This window comes from Bos indicus x Bos taurus, chromosome X, assembly GCF_003369695.1.
Source record: "Bos indicus x Bos taurus breed Angus x Brahman F1 hybrid chromosome X, Bos_hybrid_MaternalHap_v2.0, whole genome shotgun sequence".
Taxonomy (NCBI): domain Eukaryota; kingdom Metazoa; phylum Chordata; class Mammalia; order Artiodactyla; family Bovidae; genus Bos; species Bos indicus x Bos taurus.
The window spans coordinates 17,555,718-17,576,848 of record NC_040105.1 but is presented as its reverse complement, the minus strand read 5'-3'; the positions used below and the strand labels follow the sequence as shown (position 1 = coordinate 17,576,848).

Sequence of the window (21,131 nt, the reverse complement as noted above, 5' to 3'; positions counted from 1 at the left end):
AATTCCTAGCCAGGCTGAGAAAGCTCATATCAGGTTTCAGCCTGATTCATTTCAAAACCACCATGAAAATTGGGACATTTTCTTCACACCACAATGGGTTAGTCATGGAAATTCTGCCTTAATCTCAGCTCCCCCGGCCACAGTCATGAGAGCATGCTCTGTGCCACTGAAAATTTATGTTACAGTGCTGAAGAGCTGCCCCCTCCATTGTCCGAAAGCAGAAGTGAGTTGAAGTTCAAGGTCTGAGGTTCCCTTTTCAACAAGTGACCTCATCTTTGGTGCATCTTCTTCTTTCTGGCACTTTGGTTTTGTTTGTTATTTCCCCAAAGTGCTTTTTACGAGCTCCAACTGTAGAAAGTTCCACATAGCTGAGTCTGTGTGAGGAGGTTAAGAGTGCGGCTCCCCTGCAGGCCTCAGCCCTGCTTGTATTGTGGAGTGACAGAGACGAGATGCTCTTCAGGGCCATCTGTCATGGGGATGCTGACTGAGGCTGCTTGCTGAGTGGCCAGGCTTCAGCTTGTGTGGGGCTTTTTTAGTGCAGACCTCAGCCAGTGAAACAGCATGGATGGGCCGGCTGGGCTGTCTCTGCAGCCCTGGCACCAAAGGCTGCCCACCACTCCCCATCACAACCAAGCTGCTCCTCGCAGCCCACCAGCAGCCCCCACTCTATAAGCTGCATGCCTGTAATCAGAGTTCTTTCTTCAGAGAGTTGGTTCATCTGTGGGCTTGCTCGTGTGTTCCTTCATTCACCGGACCGCCAGTATGCCTGTCTGAGTGTGAGAGCACGAAGACGGGTCCCTGCCCTCCTGGGGCTCACAGTCATGTGCCACACACAGACCAGCCCTCTGAGTCATTTGGAAAGTGTGATTTAGGACAGACCACTGTCTCAAACGATGTCAAACTCTCAACTCCCCTGGGGCCTTCATTCTTTCAGCAGGCTTCGGAGGGTGGGTCAGGAGCACAGATGGAGTCCAACAGAAAATTCCCGGGTGCTGCCTGGTCTGCACACCAGAAGATGTTCTGGGTCTGTTGTAAGGGGGGCCTGAGGCCACCCCACCAACTCCCCTTGTCCCACCTCCTGCCCCGCTCTGCATGCTGGGCTCCTCGAGTGCCTCTCTCTCACCCCAGCTGCCACATTTCTGACTTGTCACCCCTGTGACCACTGTGGTTACCACCTGATCACCTCTGTTGCCCACCCACCAGGTCAGCAGGGGACCCACCCTGTGAGGAGCCTGACTCCCGATGCCTCACTGGACCCTAGAACCTCTGCCACCCCCCTGGTGGCCCTTGGCCCAGTGCCCTCTCCTCTCCTCCACTTGCTTAAGTCCTGACTCACCCCCTTCCCTGCCCCCTGCCTCTGCTACTAACATCCTAATAAGCCTGGGGAGACGGGGAGCCTGCCTGGCCTAGACTGAAACCCCAGACTAACCCAGTCAGTCCCATGGCGGGAGCCAGGCAGGAGCCTTTTTATTTTTAATTGTCCAGGTGGCTCTTCTCCACAGCCAAGGTGGAGAACCAGAGTCAGCAAGCCTTTGATTATTCTTTCACAGCTTCAGCCTGCTCCAGTGTTGCCTCCTGAGCTGGCTTCAGTGTCTAGGATGGAGCCATGGTCTAGGTGGTGGCTCTCAGGTCCTGGCAGCGCCTGGCCAAGGCCCTCAGCACTGGCTTGTTTACTGCAACCTTTACGACCCTGTCCTTCGCCTCCTTCCCTCCTGGCTGCTGCTCAGCATTTGCTTCCCCCACCCAGGCTTTCTGTGCCCTGCAAGTACCTTGTGCCCTCCACACCCCTCATCTCCACCCTTCTGCCAGCAGACCTCCCTGCCCTGGGCCTTAATCCCTTCCTCTAGGGCCCAGTTGAGGAGCTGCCCAGAGAACCTGCTAAATTCACTGGATGTAGAGCGTATGCAAAGATGTTTGTGCAGCGCTCCTCCTTAATAAAACAACAACAGAGAGAGAGGAAATGATTTGAAAACTAATTACCCATTGCTAAGGAATTGATTCAGTAAATCATGAACTGCAGTGCAATGGAAGATTCTACAACAATCAAAATAGCCACATGGAATATAATGTTTAGTGAAATAAGCAGAATGCATTACTACATGTAATGTGAACTAGGCAGTCTATTTATAGAAAAAGCCTGAAGGGAAAGCTACCAAAATACTAATAGTGTTGTCTCGGCACAGTAAGGTTATAGTTGACTTTGTTTTATTGTTATCATTTTATGGCTTTGAAAAATTATACACTGTGCACATATTCCATTTATAATTGGAGAAAACAGCAATTTTTTAAAAATTCAGATATTAGTGTCAGATGATGGCTTTTGGCACCAATCCAAGTGTGTAATTGGGAATTTCAATTTCAGACAACATGGAGCTGGTAGAAGCAAGTCCTGGGGTGGGGACTGAAGGAGATTCTTTTAGGAAAGTAAGATTCTCTTAAAGGTAAGGCCCCTGAGAGGGTCAGGCCAGTGAACAGGTTCTAGAGGGACCCACCCCGATCTCCACAGAGCTGGCTGGTGAGTGGGGGCCCTTTTCAGAAGCCTCTCTGTGGCCCTGGGTGCTGATCAGCTCCTCATTGGCCTCAGAGCACTGCTGATGCTTTTCTGGTGCTGTCTCTGCAGAGTTAGCCTTTGGTTACAGTTGCTTTGCCCTGATAAGATGAGTTCATGTTGAGTAATTATTCATTCACCAGGTGCTGGAATAAAGTCATGTCATCTAATCCCAGGGGTAATGTAATGGTTTGTCCTGACCAGTGAGTTGTGCTTGGTTTTGCATATTCCACTCAAGGAAGTAGTTTGCAGACAGCACCTGCCTGCGCATTAATAGAATAAAGCTGTCACACGGCCAGACTGCTTATGGTACCCCTCAACAAAGGAGCACTCCCCACAATAAGGAAGGGAAAAAAACACACATCGTTTTTATCTTTTCTGTCCCGAGCCAGCACATTTGCAGTTGTGGCAGTTTAAGATGCTTTCAGTTGCAGAGAAAGAATATCTGACTAAAATTAGCTGACATAAGGGGAGGGGGAGTTTATTTCACATGGTGAGAAGTCAGGACATTGTCATTCCAGGGTTGCTGAGTGGCTCCTTGAGGTGATCAGTCACCCAAGCTCTTTCTGTTTTTCTGCTTTGCTGTCCTGAAGATCTCCAAGAGCATCTCCCTCATGGTTCATAAAAGAGTGTATAGTCATTTGTGCAATGGCAGGTAAAGGACTGAAGACTACTGCTGCAGGAAGGAACAGGAAAGGACTTCCCTGGTGATCCAGTGGTTAAGATTTATGCTTCCAATGCAGGGGGCATGGGTTCAACCCTTGGTCAGGGAACTGAGGTCCCAAATGTTGTGGGGTGTGGGCAAAAGAAAAAAAGAAGTGATGGGAAGAGAGTAGAAACATGCCAGGTACACTGGTGGCTGGTGTTGGAGCCGGGATTTGAACCCAAACAGCTTAGCTCAAAATCCATGCCTGTCTTAGTCTACCAGACCTGCCATGACAGAACTTAAGCGACAGACATCTATTTCTCACAGTTCTGGAGGCGGTGAAGGCCAAGATGAGAGCACTAGCAGATGCTGTGTCTGTTGAGTCCCCTCCTCCCGGTTCATGGACTCTGTCTTCTCACTGTGTCTTCAAACAGCAGAGGGATAAGTGGGTCCTGGTGTCTTTCTCTTCTTAGAAGGACATTAAACCTATCCACAACTCCAGGCATCCTATTCTCGCACAACAACTCCCCAAGTAGGAAGGAAGAGGAGGTTTAGAGGCAGAGAGGAAATCCTTTCCTTTCTCAGCGACCCAAATTGGGCTCCACGGCCACCTCTAAACCAATCACAGGCCACAAGAAGCAGGATCGCCATCACCAGATTAGTCCAAACAAGCTTCCACTGGGAACATTGTCCTAAAACAAAACTAGGGCTCTGTTGGGAGAATGGGGATTGTTTGGGAAGGCAGTGTCAGGCACGGCCAATAAAGCATGGTCTCCCGGTCAGGAAGAGGGGGTGTGGTCCCATTCACCAGCAGTAATGAGTCTCAAGGTCCATCCCTTTCTGCCAGCCATCCCTTTGTCCATCACACAGATATCTACACTTGGTTTATAAATTCCCAGAACTCTGTAGAACCAGGCCACCCCTTTTGCCTGATCTGGTTGAAGGAGGTGACAAAGTAAAGGCAGTGATGATCTGACTGAATGACATGCCGTTCATCTGAGACATCAGTCCTCGAGATGGGGGCACCCTGAGGACAGGCTCATTTCTCCCACGCTCACTGGGTTTGCCTTGGTGTCCAGCTCTGTGTGGGGCACAGAGTCGTTGCTCAGTCATCATGGAGAGATCGAGTGAGCAGACTGGTGACTGAAGATGATATTGTCTCCGCTGGGCGATGCGTCTGGAAACAGACTGGTATGGGGCTCTGTGAGTCATCTGAGGGAACAGAAGCTTGCTGTCTGTTTCCAGGCAGTTAAGAGTCTAACAGTAGGGTGATGGTCCAGCCAGAGGACAAGGTTGCCCTCGCTTGTCTTCTGGAATCAACGACCAGCGTTCACTTGCCCAGGGATGTGGTACCTTGTGATAAGTTCTTATTGTATTGTAACTACACGAATGTTGTATCTACCAAAATGGACTTGGCTTTGTGGAAGAAAGAGGAATCCTCCTTTATTTCTCTTTCTGTAGCTTTTGAAGATTTATGAATATAGCTATTGAAGGAGGGGAGAAAAATCATGGCTCTCTTTCCTCCATGTTAGCTTGTTAAACCGAGGTGGAAATGATTCTTTCATTCAGTTTGAATCACACTGATGAGGTGACCAAAGGATGTAAAACAACCTTAATAAATGATGAAGTATAAACCAGACATAAAGGATGATTATTAATGAAAAGACGTGCTTGCAGCATGTTAAAATAACCTTCCCTTACTCCTACTGATGCACTTTTAAAAATCTGTTGTCCTTTTGTTTTAGACCTAGAAGGTTTTGACTCCGTGGTATCATCTACTGAGAAACTCAGTCACCCAACCACAAGCAGACCAAAAGCCACGGGGAGACGACCTCCATCCCAGTCTCTGACGTCTGTAAGTGTCTCCTCGCTTCCCAAGGCTGGAAGGCAGGAGAGATTAGGGCCTCTGGCCAAGGGCTGTGCTGCGAGTGGCTGACTGGAGGACCCTCTGGGAGAGGGAGGTCTATGAGCTACACTGTTGGCTGGAAGCAGTTGGAGAGTCTTCTGGAGTCAGGCAGTACTTCCTTCTTTTAGTTCTTTGTGCATCTGCCAGTGAGGTGGGGACTCCCTCGTGCCCCTCTCCTCCTCTGTTCTTCCATGGATTTTTGTTTGAACCTGAAGTGAAATCGGTAAGGGGAAAAAAATGTCATGTTTTCTGATGGGAAAGGAGAGTAAGGCTGGGTTGGTCTATAAACAAAAGAGAACTTTTGAGGGGAAGAAAGGGTAAGCTGCTCTCCAGTGCTTGGCAGCGGCCCAGCATTTTTCTCTCAAAGCCCTGTCCTCAGCACCCCTGCACAGAACCCCATGTAGACCTTTAGGAGATGGGTTTCAAGCATACCAGGCACCTGATCATGCAGGAGAGAACAGGCAGAACACTCCAGATAACCCAAAGAAGTTTTCGTTTGGGTCATTTTGAATAACTTTGTTTCTTATTCAAAACTTGTAATGCATTTATTGTACCACATCTGAAGCACAAAAGGGGTGAAGAAAAAAGTAAGTTCCCTGTAGTCTTGTTCCCAAGAGCTAAGACCTGTTCACCTCCTGTTGTGTATCTTGCATTTCTTCAAAATAGGCCCACACAGAATACATGGCTTTGGAAGTTGCTTTCCCCTTCCACTGTGCACCTTCTCCCCATCATGCACCCCTCCCGTCACGCCACAGTGAATGTGGCTGTCCCCACACTCTAGCCTGGGAATACGTGGGCGTTTATCTAGCCAATGCAGTGTCTCTGGACATGTATGTTTCATTCATCCTAAACACTGAAGTGAAGGTCACTGTAGAAAAATCGTGATGCTTCTGCAAGCAGCGTATGTATGTGTGTGGGTCTGTCTGTCTCTATATATTGAGTTGCCTTGTCCTTGCTGGGACTGTGGGACTAAAGCCTTCACCCAGATACCAAAGAATTAACCTTTTTCAGGTTTCTCAGGACACTTTCTAATGATCCCACCTAAGGACTGGTCATTTAGAAGAAAACAAATGCCACTTCCTTTGAACCTCGTCTCTCATATCCACTGAGTCTGGAAGTGTGGATTGAGTGGTCCTGTTTTTCCTCATTGTAGGAAGCATATCTAACTGTGTATTGCCATCTTTGGGGAAGAAAGGCTTGAAAACGTGGCTTACTTTTTTACTATTACAGAGAGCACTGTGTCAGCACCACCTTCCTTCCCTCTCAGCTTTCCACACCCTCCTTAAACACTTCATCAACACACAGACTATTTAATTGCTTCTTAGTATCTCTGTATTTAAATATTTCATTCTACCTCTGATATATTCTCTATGCATCTTTCACCATTTTTGTTTTCTGTCCAAATTCTTCTCAGCTTTTCAAGATCTAGAGGACCCTGAGGTATTAGGATTAAACACAGAGAAGTTTGAGTTTCTACCCGCCCTCCTCCCCGCACCACACTCTTGGTCCCTACAGCTTGTGTCTGGGGGTTCGGATACATTTGGGGGAGACTGGGTAAAGGCATGTCATCTTCACCCTGCCTTTAGATAACATGTTTGTTCATTCACTCATTCCACACATATTGATGGTTATCTGCTGTGGGCTCAGCTCTGCGCCAGGTACCAAGGCTGCAACTGGGAATGAGATAAATATGGTCCCTGTCTGCAGAAAGCTTATGAAATAGTGGCTCGAACTTTGATATATTATATGAAACAATTTTATTTGTGGACTTAAAGCAGCAGGATACATTTGTGCTTTAAAGAAGTACAATTACTGTACTCTTTCCCTTCATTCCTGTCCATTCCTGTTTACCCTTCTTTCCATTAGCGCGTTCCCATTAGGTTTTTCATAGCAAGATGGGACTACTGTGTATGGACATATTCCTAAAAGGCAATTGGAGGGAATGATGGAGGAAATACATTAGTCATGTCTCTGTAGCCTGGGGCCTCTCAACCTAGTGTGAGCTTTTTATTGAATTCAAAGAGCCAGCATTGATTGACAGCTCATGAATCATAGGTTCTATAGGAGGAAACTGGCTTTTTGAATAAAATCTGAAAATAAGAGGCATTATAAGGTAGTTAAGCTTATAGTAAAAGAAAGCTTGGTTGGGGGGATGTAGGTAATTGGATTTTCAGATTAACTGAAGATTAACAAATAAGACCTTTTCATTTTAAAACATTGCTTAAACATTCCCTCAATGTAATGCGTAGTAAGTAGAGTAAACAGAAGAAAATGAATAGTATTTGTAGGTCTGATTTTTCTATAATGGAGCCACATGGTGACCCTGAACACGGCTATTTTTCCCACTGCAGAGGTGGAAGGCGCAGAGGCAAGGCTGAATAGGAGCTCACCCAGCAACATGTCTGGAAGATTCCTCCTTGCCGCAGGAACTCTTCTTTTTCTCTGCTTTGTCCTAAAATAAGGAAATTCTAACATAGTCATCTTCTTTGACCAAGTGATTCCAGTGAATTGGTTTTTGTTCATCCAGCTTTTTCAATCTTCACAGCAAGGCAGAAAGGGTAGGAGTGTTTCCCCATATTTCACCAAGAGATGCTGCCATTCTGTAAATACACCTTAGCAGAGATGGAATCCAGAATGGATAATGATCGTCCATGGCCCCGAGGGCAGCGTTTTAGCAGCAGGTAGCAGATTAGACATGAGCATGGTGTGCTGGCAGGCAGGGCGGTTCTCTGGGGTTGCAGATAACACTGCTCACTGGACTGCAGGGTTGCTGATCCCTTACTCCCAGAGATGGTTTCCTCTCAGACAAGTCCTTTCAGGCACTTCACTATGCAGCAGATTCGGTGGTTCTGAGAAAGGATCAGGAGGGAAGGGAGGAGAGGCGGGTTAGAGGCAGCTTCCTCTCAACCTGAATGTCCTTCCCCATTGGACTGTCCACCCTGTGAGAGCAGGGACCGTGTCTGGCACGTCACTGTCAAGTTCAGTACCAAGCTGAGTGCTTGGCACATGGTAGCAAATGTTTACAAAAAACAGAGGATCTCTGAGGGATGGAGGGAGCTGGAAAAGATAGATGGATAGGTGGATGCTTGCACAGATGAAATGACCAACAGGCATCAGTGGAAAGATCCCATAGAAAGAAAGATCCCTGGTCAAGGAAATCGTCTTAGTCCCAGTTCTGCCACTCTCTCTAGCACACAGATAATAGCACACTTTCTGCCTGGCATTATAATGAAGAGACAAACAAAATATAACTGTCGAGTGCTTTGAAAAGCATACTGCATTATGTTAACAAAAGCTATGTCAGCTAAGGTGTAACTCTGACAAAAGCATTTTCTTTTGGCTTTATCCAGTCTTCCCTTTCAAGCCCTGACATCTTTGACTCCCCAAGTCCTGAAGAAGATAAAGAAGAACACGTTTCACTTGCACACAGAGGAGTGGACGCATCCAAGAAAGCGTCGAAGACTGTTACCATATCCCAAGTGAGTGGCCAGCCGTGGCGAGGGTGTCCTGGCAGCACGGGACCCCTGCCTTTTCGTGTCTGCTCTGATGATGCATCATAAACCAAACAAGAGAAACAGATATCTTAGTCATGTGGAGCTGCTGAAACAAAGTGCCACAGATTGGGTGACATAGAAACAACAGAAATTGGCCTCTCCCATTTCTGGAGGCTGGCTGCCTGAGATCAGGATGCTGGCGTGGTTAGCTTCTGCTGAGAGATCTCTTCAGAAGTGCAGACTGATGACTACGCTTTGTATCTTCATATGGAAGAAAGAGGGTGAGAGAGCTCTTTGGGGTCCCTTTTAGAAGGGCAACAACCCATTCATGGGAGCTCCACCCTCATGTCCTAATCACCTTCCAGATATCCCATGTCCCAATAGCATCCCAAGGGGAGTTAGGGTTTTCACATTTTGGGAAATTTTGGGAAGACACATTTAGTCCATTACAACACACAACACAAATTTTTTGTCATTCTTTGATGACAGTGATGACTTTGGTCATCAAAGTCCCTAAGGAATGTTACAGTCTCCAAAACTGAGCAGAATCCCATGTTTTCTCTTATGGCTTGATCCCCTTTTCATACTGGCAACCACATACACATGCACACACACATATTTCCTCACACATCATCACCATCACAACAACCAAAACAGTTTTACAAAGATTGCATGAAATATGTTAAATGCTGTGCCCTCTGCCTACAGATTGTGACTTTTATGTTCAAAACTGGTGGTGTCACAAATTACAATTGGCAGTTCATGAATTTGAATAACTAATGGGATTTCTAACAGAAAAGCTTATTTGGATTCATTTATTAGGATACATTTATAGTCTAAAAACATTTTAATTTCACTGCATGCCCAGGGATAGTATAGCTCTTTTATTATTGGCTTATGAGGAACAAAGAACACATTGTTTAGCAACTGTGTGTGGCTTCTAAAGGTTATCCTAAACAAGTTCCGTTCATCCTGTGATTGTGAAGTATGATTTTAAAATGCCATATTCTCATGCTGAGAGAAGCTGGACAATTGAAGTTATTTTCTTTAAACATTAGCAAGTGCTTTCTGTCTAAAAACAGAAAGCAGATGTCATTTTTAAGGCACTCATAACAGGAATTAACACAAAGAAATCAAAGGTGATGTGAAATTTTCCTTCTCATAGATTTACGGATTTACATGTATAGATTTTCTTAAAAAGCTGATATAGTCAGCAAAAATATGATCCTATAAAGCAGATCGATTGTAATATTCACAAAACTGAAGCAGTCTGCCTTTATAAAAGGATTCCATTTGCAGAAATTGGATTTAGATCCGTTTTTTCTGGTGACCGTAGGAATGCCTAGAGTTGCACTCTCGCCCACGTCTCTAGAGTGTCTCTGTAGCGACATCTACTGGTGGGCATTGGCTCTTCACATTTCTGAGTTTCACTGTTCTGTTCCATTTCTCTTTCCCAGAGTTGTCATTCTTATTTATTGCTTCTAGAAATTCCTCTTGAACTAATTGATCAGGACATTTGGTGGCCTGTACTCTGTGAGGGCTTGTAACAAACACGTGTTAGCTGAAGTGATTTGGGAGGGTGAGTCACATAGGCAATGCAAAGAGAAGCATCGATCCAAGAAATGTCTGAAAGTCACTGTGAGGACATGGGTGGGTTGAGGGACGTATGTGAGAATACAGGGTGGGAAATGAGGAAGGGTATGAACTTAGGAGTAGAAAAGAAGCAAAGAAAATCAGGCCAGGAGAGAGGACCCTGAGACTCGGGCACAGGCAGCCCTGGTCACATTACCAAGCCTAAGGGTCCAGCTGATATCATGGGAGGGGATTGAAGCTCAGTTCTGCCACTCCTGAGCTCTGAGATGTGGGGAATTTCTCAACCACATCCCTAAGCCTCAGTTTCCTGCTCCATAAAGCCTGTGTGCCAACTGACCCTCATTTCAGTTGCCCAGCCAACGTCTGGCATATAATCAGTGCTCTGTAAATGTCAGCCCCTCGCCCCTCTTACTCTAACTCCTACTAACAATCAGCACAGGATGGTGGCACATTCTCTCTGGCAGCAGAAAGCGATTTTCTCAATGATAACTTGGCAGAGAAAAGGCGAGCAGAAAGGCTGGGAACGATGGCCCATCTGCTTCTGGCGGACTCTGCCCAGTTTCTCCCTGCAGCACAGCCTGAGTCCAGGCTCAGCCTCCTCACCATGCCAGCCCAGCCCCATCTTGGCTCCAGCCCTGGGTGCCGGCTGCTGGAGGGAGTCCCGGCTGTGTTGCCCAGCCTCACCAGCAGCCTCAACTCCCTCACCTCCCACCATCCTGTCTACTCCCTCCCCCCTCCCCCCGCCTATGATCTCACCTCCATAGGCCTGCGGCCTGCCCCTCTTCCCTCCCACCCGTGTTTCTCATGCTCCCTGTGCCCTCCTGGCCCCCTCAGGCCTCTGACCTCCCTCTCCATCAGACCTCCCTGTCTGTATCCTCCATCTTCACCTTGGCTCTTACCTTCAAGAAATCTTCCAGCTCAGGGTCTCCCCTGTCTTTGAAAGCAAATCCAACCCTTTCTTGATCCTGTTTCCTCCTGAGGCTTCTCTAAGAACTCTCTCTTTCTCCTATCTTCCTTTCTCAGCCGAGTGTTTGGAAAAGGAGTTTTAAATCTGCAGGCCATGCCCCTCACCTCCCCTGCAGCTGCCAACCTGCCTTGACCAGAATTCACTCTCCCTTGGCTCCACCAATCGGCTCCCCCCAGTTTTGCTCTCAGCGCCTCTGGAAGCTCCTCCAGGGGGCCCTCTTCTGGTCTGGCTCCATTCCCTCTCTCACCTCTCCATCTCAGCCCCCAAGAGCCCTCCCCTCTCTCTCTATCTCTTCAATCCTGGGCACCTGTAGGTTCCATCAGTGGGCCTCTTCTCTTCCTGTTCTGTGTCATCCACCCCCATGGCTTGCACTTCATCTAGTGATTTCTCTGGCCCAATTCACTTTTTCAGTCACTGACTCTGCCCATTGGACTTCCCCTTTGGCTATCCATCAGGCTCCTAAAATTCAGTGTGTCTGAAACTGAGATTGTTCTTTGGGCCTTCGGCCTGTTCTTCCTCTCATGAACGGGTCAGCCTTAGTGCCTCCTTCCGCATCCCCACCCGCGGCCCTCGGTCTGTACCTCATCTCACCTGCTGTGGCCTGTCTAGGACCGCATCCTCGTGACTGTGGGGTGTCTGCTCCGGGAGGGCAGGGCTGCAGCTCTTGTTTGAATGAACCTGCCATTGCCACATCTCTCTAAACTGTCTTCTCTCTAGACTCCTGGCCACTGCCTGAGGGAAACCCTCACTGTGTCCGGCTTTCACTATATGAGAGTTCCCAGAAAGTGTCTAGATCTCCAGACCCGCCAGCCCTTCGGCCTTTCTGCAGCCATGGTGACCTTTGCTTGGAAGCCGATCTTTTATCCCTTTCCACAAGCCCCCTGTGCCTCCCTAGCCTTAACTGTCCCTGAGGGCACACCCCACCTCTCTCTTGCCCCCTGACATTCTAGCTTCCCCTGACTGCAGTTCACTCTTTGGTCTCTAGGCCTTTGTCTCACACACTGCCCCCTCTCACGTCCATACATGATGTGTGTGGTCATGTATGTAGTCATGTATGGTTGTTAGAGTTGGACTATAAAGAAAGCTGAGTGCCGAAGAATTGATGCTTTTGAACTGTGGCGTTGGAGAAGACTCTTTAAGAGTCCCTTGGACTGCAAGGAGATCAACCAGTCCATCCTAAAGGAGATCAGTCCTGGGTGTTCATTGGAAGGACTGATGATGAAGCTGAAACTCCAACACTTTGGCCACCTGATGCAAAGAACCGACTCATTGGAAAAGACCCTGATGCTGGGAAAGATTGAAGGTGGGAGGAGAAGGGGATGACAGAGGATGGGATGGTTGGATGGCATCACTGATGTGATGGACAGGAGTTTGAGTAGGCTCTGGGGTTTGGTGATGGACAGGGAGGCCTGGCGTGCTGCAGTCCATGGGGTCACAAAGATTCGGACACAACTGAGCGACTCAACTGAACTGAACTGCCCCCTCTAGAACCACCCCACTTCTGACCACCTCCTGGTCCTCCTCCTCATCCTGACCCTCCCTCCAGGAAACTGGGTCTTTCCTGGTTGCTTCCCTTCCTGTCTGTGCACTCCCCCATCATTTGCAGTGTGTTGGTTGGTCTATCTGCATCTCACTGGGTTCTCAGCCCCTTGAAGGTCAGGAAAATGTTTTACTCACTTCAGAGTTTGAAGAGCCTAGCAGGTCCATGGGCCTCTGGACAAGTACATTAAATCAATTAGGAACTACCTGTTCAGAAAGGTGGCTAAATTTAAAATACATAAAGGGATGAAGGAAAAAGGAGAAGGGGGCAGCAGAGGTTGAGATGGTCGGATGGTATCACTGACTCAGTGAACATGAATCTGAGCAAACCCCAGGTGACAGTGGAAGACAGAGGGGCCTGGCATGCTGCAGTCCATGGAGTCGCAAAGAGTCAGAGCAACTGAACAACAACAAGGGGTTGCCTGCAGCAAGCAGGCCCTTGAGGGCACGCGGAGGAAGGAATGAATGTGTGGACCATGTGGAGGGCTTCAGGGCAGGTGATGTAGACGGAGCATCGTAGTAAACAGGGCAGGGCAGTGCCCCACATGCCTCCCTGGCCTGAACCCTGTCTGTCCTGCCTCATTGCAGGTCTCCGACAACAAAGCGTCCCTGCCACCGAAGCCGGGGACCATGGCTGCGGGCGGCGGCGGGCCGGCTCCTCTGTCCTCGGCAGCATCCTCCCCTCTGTCATCCTCTTTGGGAACAGTTGGACACAGAGCCAACTCCCCGTCTCTGTTCGGCATGGAAGGCAAACCAAAGATGGAGCCTGTGGCCAGCAGCCAGGCAGCCATGGAGGAGCTGAGGACGCAGGTCCGGGAGCTGAGGAGCATCATCGAGACCATGAAGGACCAGCAGAAGTGAGTGTCTGCAGCCCCTTCTCAAACCACCTCCTGGGGGTGCTTTCCGCAGGTCAGGGATGAGTTCTGCCAGCCTGGGTCCCAGCCTCCCTGGGGATGATGGCAGCAGGGGCGGGAGTGGGCGGGTGAACCCCAGAGGCTTCAGGTAGCTCAGTCGCACCTGGGAAGGGCCCAGGCTGGCCTCAGGGTGGACGAGGAGGAGTCAGCCACGAGGACCAATGTGCTGAGCAGGCTGTGAAAAAGATCTTCACATCCCCAGAACACGTGGTATGTACATGCACCACTGCTTAATCAGCCCAGCGGCCTTCTGGCATCAGTGAAATTGCCATTTCTTCAGTTAGCTGCCCTGTGTAGGAACTGGCTTGCATTTAGGGACACAGAGTGGGAAAAAGATGCAGGGACTCTTCCAACCTGAGGCTCGACACTCGGCACACACACCCCACCCAGGACACTGCGTGCAGTGACAAAAATGGTAAAAAGGGCTGGGAGTCGGGAGGCACTTACCTGAATAAACTGAGGCACAGAGAGTTTAGGGGCCCGTTCGCTCTTTCTGGAGGGAACAGGTGAAGCACCTGAAGGAGGTGTTTCCTGAAAGGGTCTCCAAAGGCGACCTAGCACCCCAGCTGGGGAGCAGCATGGCGGCTTCACAGGCACCCGCAGCCACGCCCTGGGGAGGACACCTGAGGCTGAGCACCTGCCTACCACTGAATGTTCATGTTCTTCGGGGAATAATTGGGTTAAACCAAGTTAGTTTCTTGTCTAGAGCACTGCTCAGAGCCTTCACTGTGCCTGGGAAGACAGAGGCTAGTGTATGTGGTGTTTCCCAAATGTACAGCACCGTCTTTTCCCCAAATGTACATCATTGTCTTTTCCCCGGAGCATTCTAAGATAAGGCTCCTGTGGAACTCTGAGCCCTGCGGCTGTATCCTGCTTCTGTTCCGCTCAGACTGGAGGTGTCCCATGTCCCCTGCCTGGCAAGGACTCATCAGACAAATATGCAGAACTGCAGGATGGGACTAGAGCGGGTCTTGAAGGGCCGGCCAGGCTGCCCCTATTTCCTCCAAGTCCCCAGCTCCTAGCTGTCCCTGCACAGGAGAGCTATGGGTACCCACAGGCCCCATCCATGTCCAGGCAACAGGTGTCCCCTGCCTAGACAGTGACCCCACAACCCCAGTTTGTCCCAGAGCACTGGTTCTCAGCCTTCTGACCAAGATGAATCAGCCACTCCTGGATCCAGGGCTTCCTGCCTTGGGGCCCTCCTTCTGGGAAGTGCCTAGAACTTTCCTGCATGTCTGAAATGCCCTGTGCCTGAGTCCTGAGTGCAGAGTCACCAGTGCCCGGGGGCTGCTCCACCCCATGTTGCTCTCTCCACTCTGAAGCCTGGGCGTGGTCGGCTGGAATTGTGCTTCCCAGCCAACTTCTCAAATCAGTCATCACAGTGGCTCCTCTCCAGGGCCTGGCCTCCCTGCCCCGGGGTGCTGGGTCCCCACCAGTCTCCCAGCTTAGCTCTGTGTCACAGTGGCTCCTCTCCAGGGCCTGGCCTCCCTGCCCCGGGGTGCTGGGTCCCCACCAGTCTCCCAGCTTAGCTCTGTGTGTCACTTTCCGAGCAGCGTTCAGCTCAAGTCTGTGCTGACTCTCCTCATTCCCAAACCTGAAGTTCTCGCCTCCCTGTTCTGTCCTGGCTCTTCTCCATCAACTCCCCCATTGTCTCCCCTCCTCATAGACACGTACCCTTTTTCACTAGTTCAAGACGTAGCAACTTCCTTCACACCTCCTTCCCCAATGAACTCCTCCACCTGGACTCGACTCCCTCCTGGAGTTGTGCCGTGTGTTTCAGACCCCATCTTATACTTCTCTCCTAAACCCTAAGTTGGGCCCACTGAGGTCGTGGTACACAGCGTGTGCATGAATAAATACATGGACAGAGCGTGACCAGTGCATGTCAGAGAAGCCAGTGCGTCGACCACAGTACTGGGACACTGGTCCAACTACAAGGACCACATGGCACACGTCTGCAGCGAGCGGATGCCGTATAAGGCCTCTGCGGTCTTTGCTTTCTAATTTCCCAGTCTAGTTTGCACACGTGCACGTGTAAACTGGAGTGTCTAGTACCTTAAATGGCGCACAGCTCTCTGACCAGTTAGCATGGTTGGAGTGACCTCAGTCTAGAGCCTGGGTTTGTGAGATGATTCGTTTTGTTCTACTTCATTATTTAACGTTAGGAAAGGGCACTGGGCTTTGTGTTCTAACTTGTGTCTACTTCATCTGTGACATAATTACCGTATCCTTAGTTCAGTTCTTTGACCTGCCAGTTTTTAGGTGTTCCCATTTGTAGGATTCTCTGAGAATATCTGAAAACATATTGCTAACCTTTTAGTAATTTAAAATTCTGTGAAAATACAGGAAATATATATATATATATATATATATATATATATATATGCGCATATAGATGGGTGTGTATATGGGGAGCGGTAAAATGTCTGCAATGAATATTGTTAATGTAAGTACATGTAAGGACCAGCAATTCTGGAAGAAAGGACTAATTAGAGGGAAGACGACCAAATACAAGCCTGGATACCTAGAGACTAGACCCTGGGCAAATCAGGCCACCCCCCTGAGTCTCAGTTTCCCCTTCTTCTTCTAGAAGAAGCTTACATTAAGGGATTTCCAAGGTCACATCAGACCTATTATTTAATGGCTGCATATTTGGGGAGCCCAGAAATAATGGCCTTTCTACACCAGGCTCTAAGCCTTAGCTGTACAAAGAAAATAGTGTAATGTTCTGTCCACATCTTCTTTGTAAAAGGAATAGATGGATTTTGTAGTGATAAGAGATTTCTTATCTCCTGTTATAGAAGTCTGGGTTTTGTTTAATGTTACTGCCATTTGCTTTCCAGACGAGAGATTAAGCAGTTACTGTCAGAGTTGGATGAAGAGAAGAAAATCCGGCTTCGGTTGCAGGTGGGTCCCTTGGGATCCTGTTGCCCCATGAGAGGCTCAGTTGAGGGTGGGAGCAAAGTCCGGGCTTTATTTTGAAAATAGATGAGAGTTATTTTTCTACCGATTTAGATGGGCTTCCTGTGACAATTGTCTTAGAATGACACAGCCTTACTCACATCCCCTCCTGGGACCCGGGAAGTCTTGGAGAAGGGAGGCATTAGCAAATGTGCCCCCAGTTGGGTTTCTCATTTGGAATCCATCTCTATGAAAACTACCCCCAACCCCGCCGTTTCCAGAGGCCTCATTGTCATAACTACCAGAGAGTGTGGGGCTAGGGAGACCCATTGGTATTTCTGTCATGCGGCCATTGAAGCTCAAAGGACCACAGCCGTCCACACTTGGTGCCTGCTCTTTATTTCTCTACTTCTGCCTGACAGCTGTGTCTGTCCTGAAGGGTATCAGAGCTCTGTCCCCCTCTGGCCTCTCTCTGGCCTAACTCAGCCATGACTGAAGGCCAAATCGTGTAGGAGTTGGAAATGGTGGGCTTTCTGCTCTCACGCAGTCAGTTCCTTTGGGGGTGACTGGGATCCATGGTGTTTAAAGGATCGGTAACTGCATGCCATCACTTTGGGGGTGCTCATAGACATCCCCTTGGGCCCAAGCACAGTGGCCTTCCAGCCCTGCCAAGTGGTCCAGTGTGTCAGGACAACTTTATCCACCCTCTGACCAAGAAACTGGAATTATTGTTGTATTGTTGCTTTTGACAAATTTTGGACACTTGTAGCTGGAGAATTCAAACATCTACCCTCTCCTCGAGCTTCACATCGATATGCCTATTCTTTTGGTTTATGTCATTTCTGGGATTGTGATCAACTCTTCATTCAGATACCATTTCACTCATTTCACCTTTCAAACTGTCAGGTTGATTCTTTTCTTTCAATCAACCAGGCTGCTTATCTTTCCAGCTTTTATCTAGCCAGCCAATTGATTGTGATTTTGTTCGGCTCTTGTTTTTCCTTTGTAGATGGAAGTTAATGACATAAAGAAAGCTCTTCAATCAAAATGAATACTTGATAAATGAAATGTCGCATTATTCATCCCGAGTCCAAGACTCAAATTTTCTGCCCCAGCCAAAATAACCTTGTGCCAAAAGATTAAAGGTTTGCCTCAACACGTCCCTGTTTGAAAGATTAGCACAAAAGTCTTGATAGCACAACACAAATTCCATCCAAGAGGAGATTCTTCCCCATGGTATAGTCCTGGGTCTGGCACTGGTTGTGACTTAAACAGAGCAAATTGTGCTAAAGGCTTTTTTACTATGAGATCTCACGCGAAACGAAAACTCAGGCAGTTTAGTCCATAGTGGTACTATTTTGATGATATTTTCCATTAATAAAATGTAATTTTAGATTCTTCGTTTACAAGCTTTATAATTTTATGATTTTTTTTAAAATCGTGTTTTGCCACAGATTTCCCCAGTGTTTGTACTACACGCAGTCCGGAGTGAGCATCCCATTCTTTTCGCTTTATGTGAAAAGCTGCCTCGCTCTGTGTCCCCCTCAAGGATTCTATTACATATGCAATTTTAGGTCCAACCTGTCCCTTCTCCTGCCAGCAAACCCCACCACCCTAAGATAAATTTTAGCTTATATATGATGGTATATTTACAAAAAGAGAAAGAGAAAATCTGGTATTTGCAATGATCTGTGCCTTCTTTTTACCACCCTCTTGATTGGAGCTTTTGTGATGCAGCTACCATGATTTAAAAGACACACACACACACACACACATGTTTTTTCTAGCCACTTATCAAAGTCCACTAGAGGCCATGTCTTCAAAGCTTCTCTCGCCTAACCAAAGGTCCTAAGAGGAGACAGCTGTGAAGTTGGGCGCGCTCTTTGGTACCAGCTGTGACTTTTAAGTTCTAGTTTTAGGTTGTTCATGAACTAGAAATGTCACCCCTGCTTGATTTTTCATCAGCCAAGTTAAACCCCTGCTTCCTGTCCTTTGCACCTTTTGAGTGAACAGAATATGCATTATTAAAGCAAAAATAAATAAAAGTAAAAATGAAAACCAAGGGGGGGGAATGTTGTATTCTTTCCTGCACTGGGTCATCGTGTGTGCTGTTGTGGAAACTGTACTCACATAATGTCGTTTGCCTTGCTTTCTTGTAACCCTTTCCTCAGGTCCAAGAGAAAGGGGGGAGGCGCTTGTTGAAGTGTAGCCGTTGGCTCGCTCTTGCATTCCTGGAATTGCTTTTTCTGACCCAAGGAAACTGGTGTTTGCTTGTCTGCTTTATCTCTGTAGCCAATGAAGAGTTCAGCCTTAGACTCTGTAACTGTTTTCTCATCCTTAGCTGAAAATAAGGGAAGCATACTGTATTGCAAGACTGTTTGGGGATTGGGGTGTGGGGGGTGGTCCCTTCATGGCCCCTGAAGATGTTTTATGTGTTTCTAAAAAGCTGCTTTGTCCATTTCCTGAGTTTTAAAGTGAAGCTACTAAACATCAGTAGATTCGCACAATGACAAAGACTGAAAATTGATGAAAATGAAGGAGTGATGCAAAAAAAAAAAAAAAAAAAAAACCCCAACCACATGTTGATCATCAAAAGTATTACAAATAAATGTCTTTTCCTCTCTCCCTTCCTTCCTCCTCCCTCTCACCTACATACTCACCCAGAGGCAGGTACTTCCTCTAGAGTATTCACAGATCCCTGGACACCCTGGTCTTCCAGGTGGGGTTCCAGGGTGAGGGTGTAGTTAAGGGAAGGGGTGTGTAAGGAAAGAAGCTTCACACCCTTCACTCTCACATCTGAACATACTGCCTTTCCAGCTACCTTGCCCTTGGTATGCTGGGGGCCAGGAGCACCATGTTTCCGAGAGTGACATAAAACGTCCCTGTGCCCCTTGACTGTTCTGAGTTTCTATGTTAAATTTGAAGCCTTCAGAGATTCCTGCCACCTAATATAAGAATGAGGATAGGATTCTTTTACATGTGGATATCTCACTCATTATGAAAATCCCTAATGATATAGTTTTATATAATGTGTATACAGATGATTGTGAATAGTTAAATTGAGAGGTTGGAGCACCCTTGTGGGGCATTGGTGACCTGGAATACAAGAGGGATGTTACCTTCTCATAGAGTCACTGGCTTTCAGGAGAAGGAGAAGCAATTCTAGAAGGAGAAGTTGGCATATGCAGCTTCCTTCCTGCCCTATGGGCTAGCCAGCAAGAGGATTCTACAGTCATGGTACTGGACGAGCCACTGCCCAAACAGCCGCCATCTTTACAAAATGGACCCATCAAGAATATTGAAAAGCTTGGAAGTATCACTTTTGAAAAAAATTCTTTTGCATTCAGCATGGACTTGACCAGCATCTATGGAGATTATTTTTTTGCTTCATTTTCTAAAGTTGTATTTAGAAAAGTCTTAAGTATTGTGCTTTGTAAAGAAGATGATTAAAATGAAGTTTTGTGAAAATATTTTTGTTCAAAGTTGTCATGGTCCAAGAGGAATGATATCTTGGAATTCAAGTCATTTTTCTCCATTTTACACAATTTGATTACTCTCAGATAAATGTCTTCAGAAGACATGGAATATCATGCTCCTCCCTCATCTTCCCCAAGTGAAGAGAAATAATCCATTAAAATCTGTGGCTGTGAATTCCATTTCCAAGTTGTTTGCTTTTACTTTCATATTTAAGTGGGAGATTCAAGTTAGGTCTAAATTCTTTTTAGTGTAAAAATCATTAAATTATTATTCAAATAATTATGTAAAGCCATTTTTATTTGTACACAGCCCTCTAGACATCATTCTCAAGCACACTTGTTTCTCCCATAAAGACAGCCTGTACCTATGATCACGTGTGTGTCTTTGCTTACTAATCACAGGCTTTTTATTTCCTTACATAACCATCTCCTGGATGGGAAAACCACAGGGCATATAATGTATTGCTTACAGTTGCCATGATCTGTATAAAAATAAGCCCCAGGTCCTACAAAGGCCTTTATTTTGTAACCTGAGGTCATCATGATCTCCTTTTTTGTGTGTAATATTATGTTTTAATCCTCTAGTTATTTTATCACAAGTTAGTTATTTTATCCCAAATTAATGTCAAGATGTTTTAGCACCAAAGGGATTTGGTAAAAAAAGAAAAAAAAGCTTTTCTCTTTGGTTTTGCACAAATGAAAAGCCTAACAAAGCAATGCTCGTGTGGGTGATAGGTGTCCAGTGTGGCTAGTTACAGTTTCCAACAGAGCGAAGGCTTGGCTGCTTCGACCCAAGCCAGAGGAGGAAGATGCCATTCCCCAGGCTGGCTCTAATGAGGAAACACAATGACCAGGGCAGAGAAAACTCTTTCCTGGCCAGAAGTAAATGGTTGTCAGTGTGGTATGAACAGAGAGGGGGCATGTCTCTTAAGGGTTTGAACCTTTGCTGTCATTCTTAGTTCTGTCCCTAGGCTTTCCCAACATGTGGAACAGAAGGCAGCGTCTGAAACCAGGGAGAATCCATGGAGCAGCTGCAGATTCCTGAGGTGGTTTTATTTCATGCCTTTTTAAGTGACCCCAAATTGGAGTGGCCGTGGAGCAGCCTCTCCACATAAATGAAAAAGTGTGTGCAAACCGTATTTGTGAA

The 21,131-nt window shown here is 47.3% G+C and overlaps 1 protein-coding gene across 9 annotated transcripts in view; it reads left to right on the top strand.

The window, feature by feature from the left end:
* Positions 1-20,164, top strand: part of SH3KBP1 (SH3 domain containing kinase binding protein 1) — a 333,390-nt gene extending 313,226 nt beyond the window's left edge. For 6 of the 9 annotated variants that reach the window (XM_027533395.1, XM_027533391.1, XM_027533392.1 and 3 more), the window contains 5 exons: positions 4,940-5,049; positions 8,451-8,579; positions 13,282-13,550; positions 16,451-16,514; positions 17,518-20,164. In XM_027533395.1, the coding sequence (XP_027389196.1) occupies positions 4,940-5,049; positions 8,451-8,579; positions 13,282-13,550; positions 16,451-16,514; positions 17,518-17,559 (614 nt within the window). In that variant the 3' untranslated portion in view covers positions 17,560-20,164. The remainder of the gene's footprint in view (positions 1-4,939; positions 5,050-8,450; positions 8,580-13,281; positions 13,551-16,450; positions 16,515-17,517) is intronic. The other 3 variants (XM_027533394.1, XM_027533396.1, XM_027533399.1) reach the window with 1 other exon arrangement.
* The last annotated feature ends 967 nt before the right edge of the window (positions 20,165-21,131 follow it).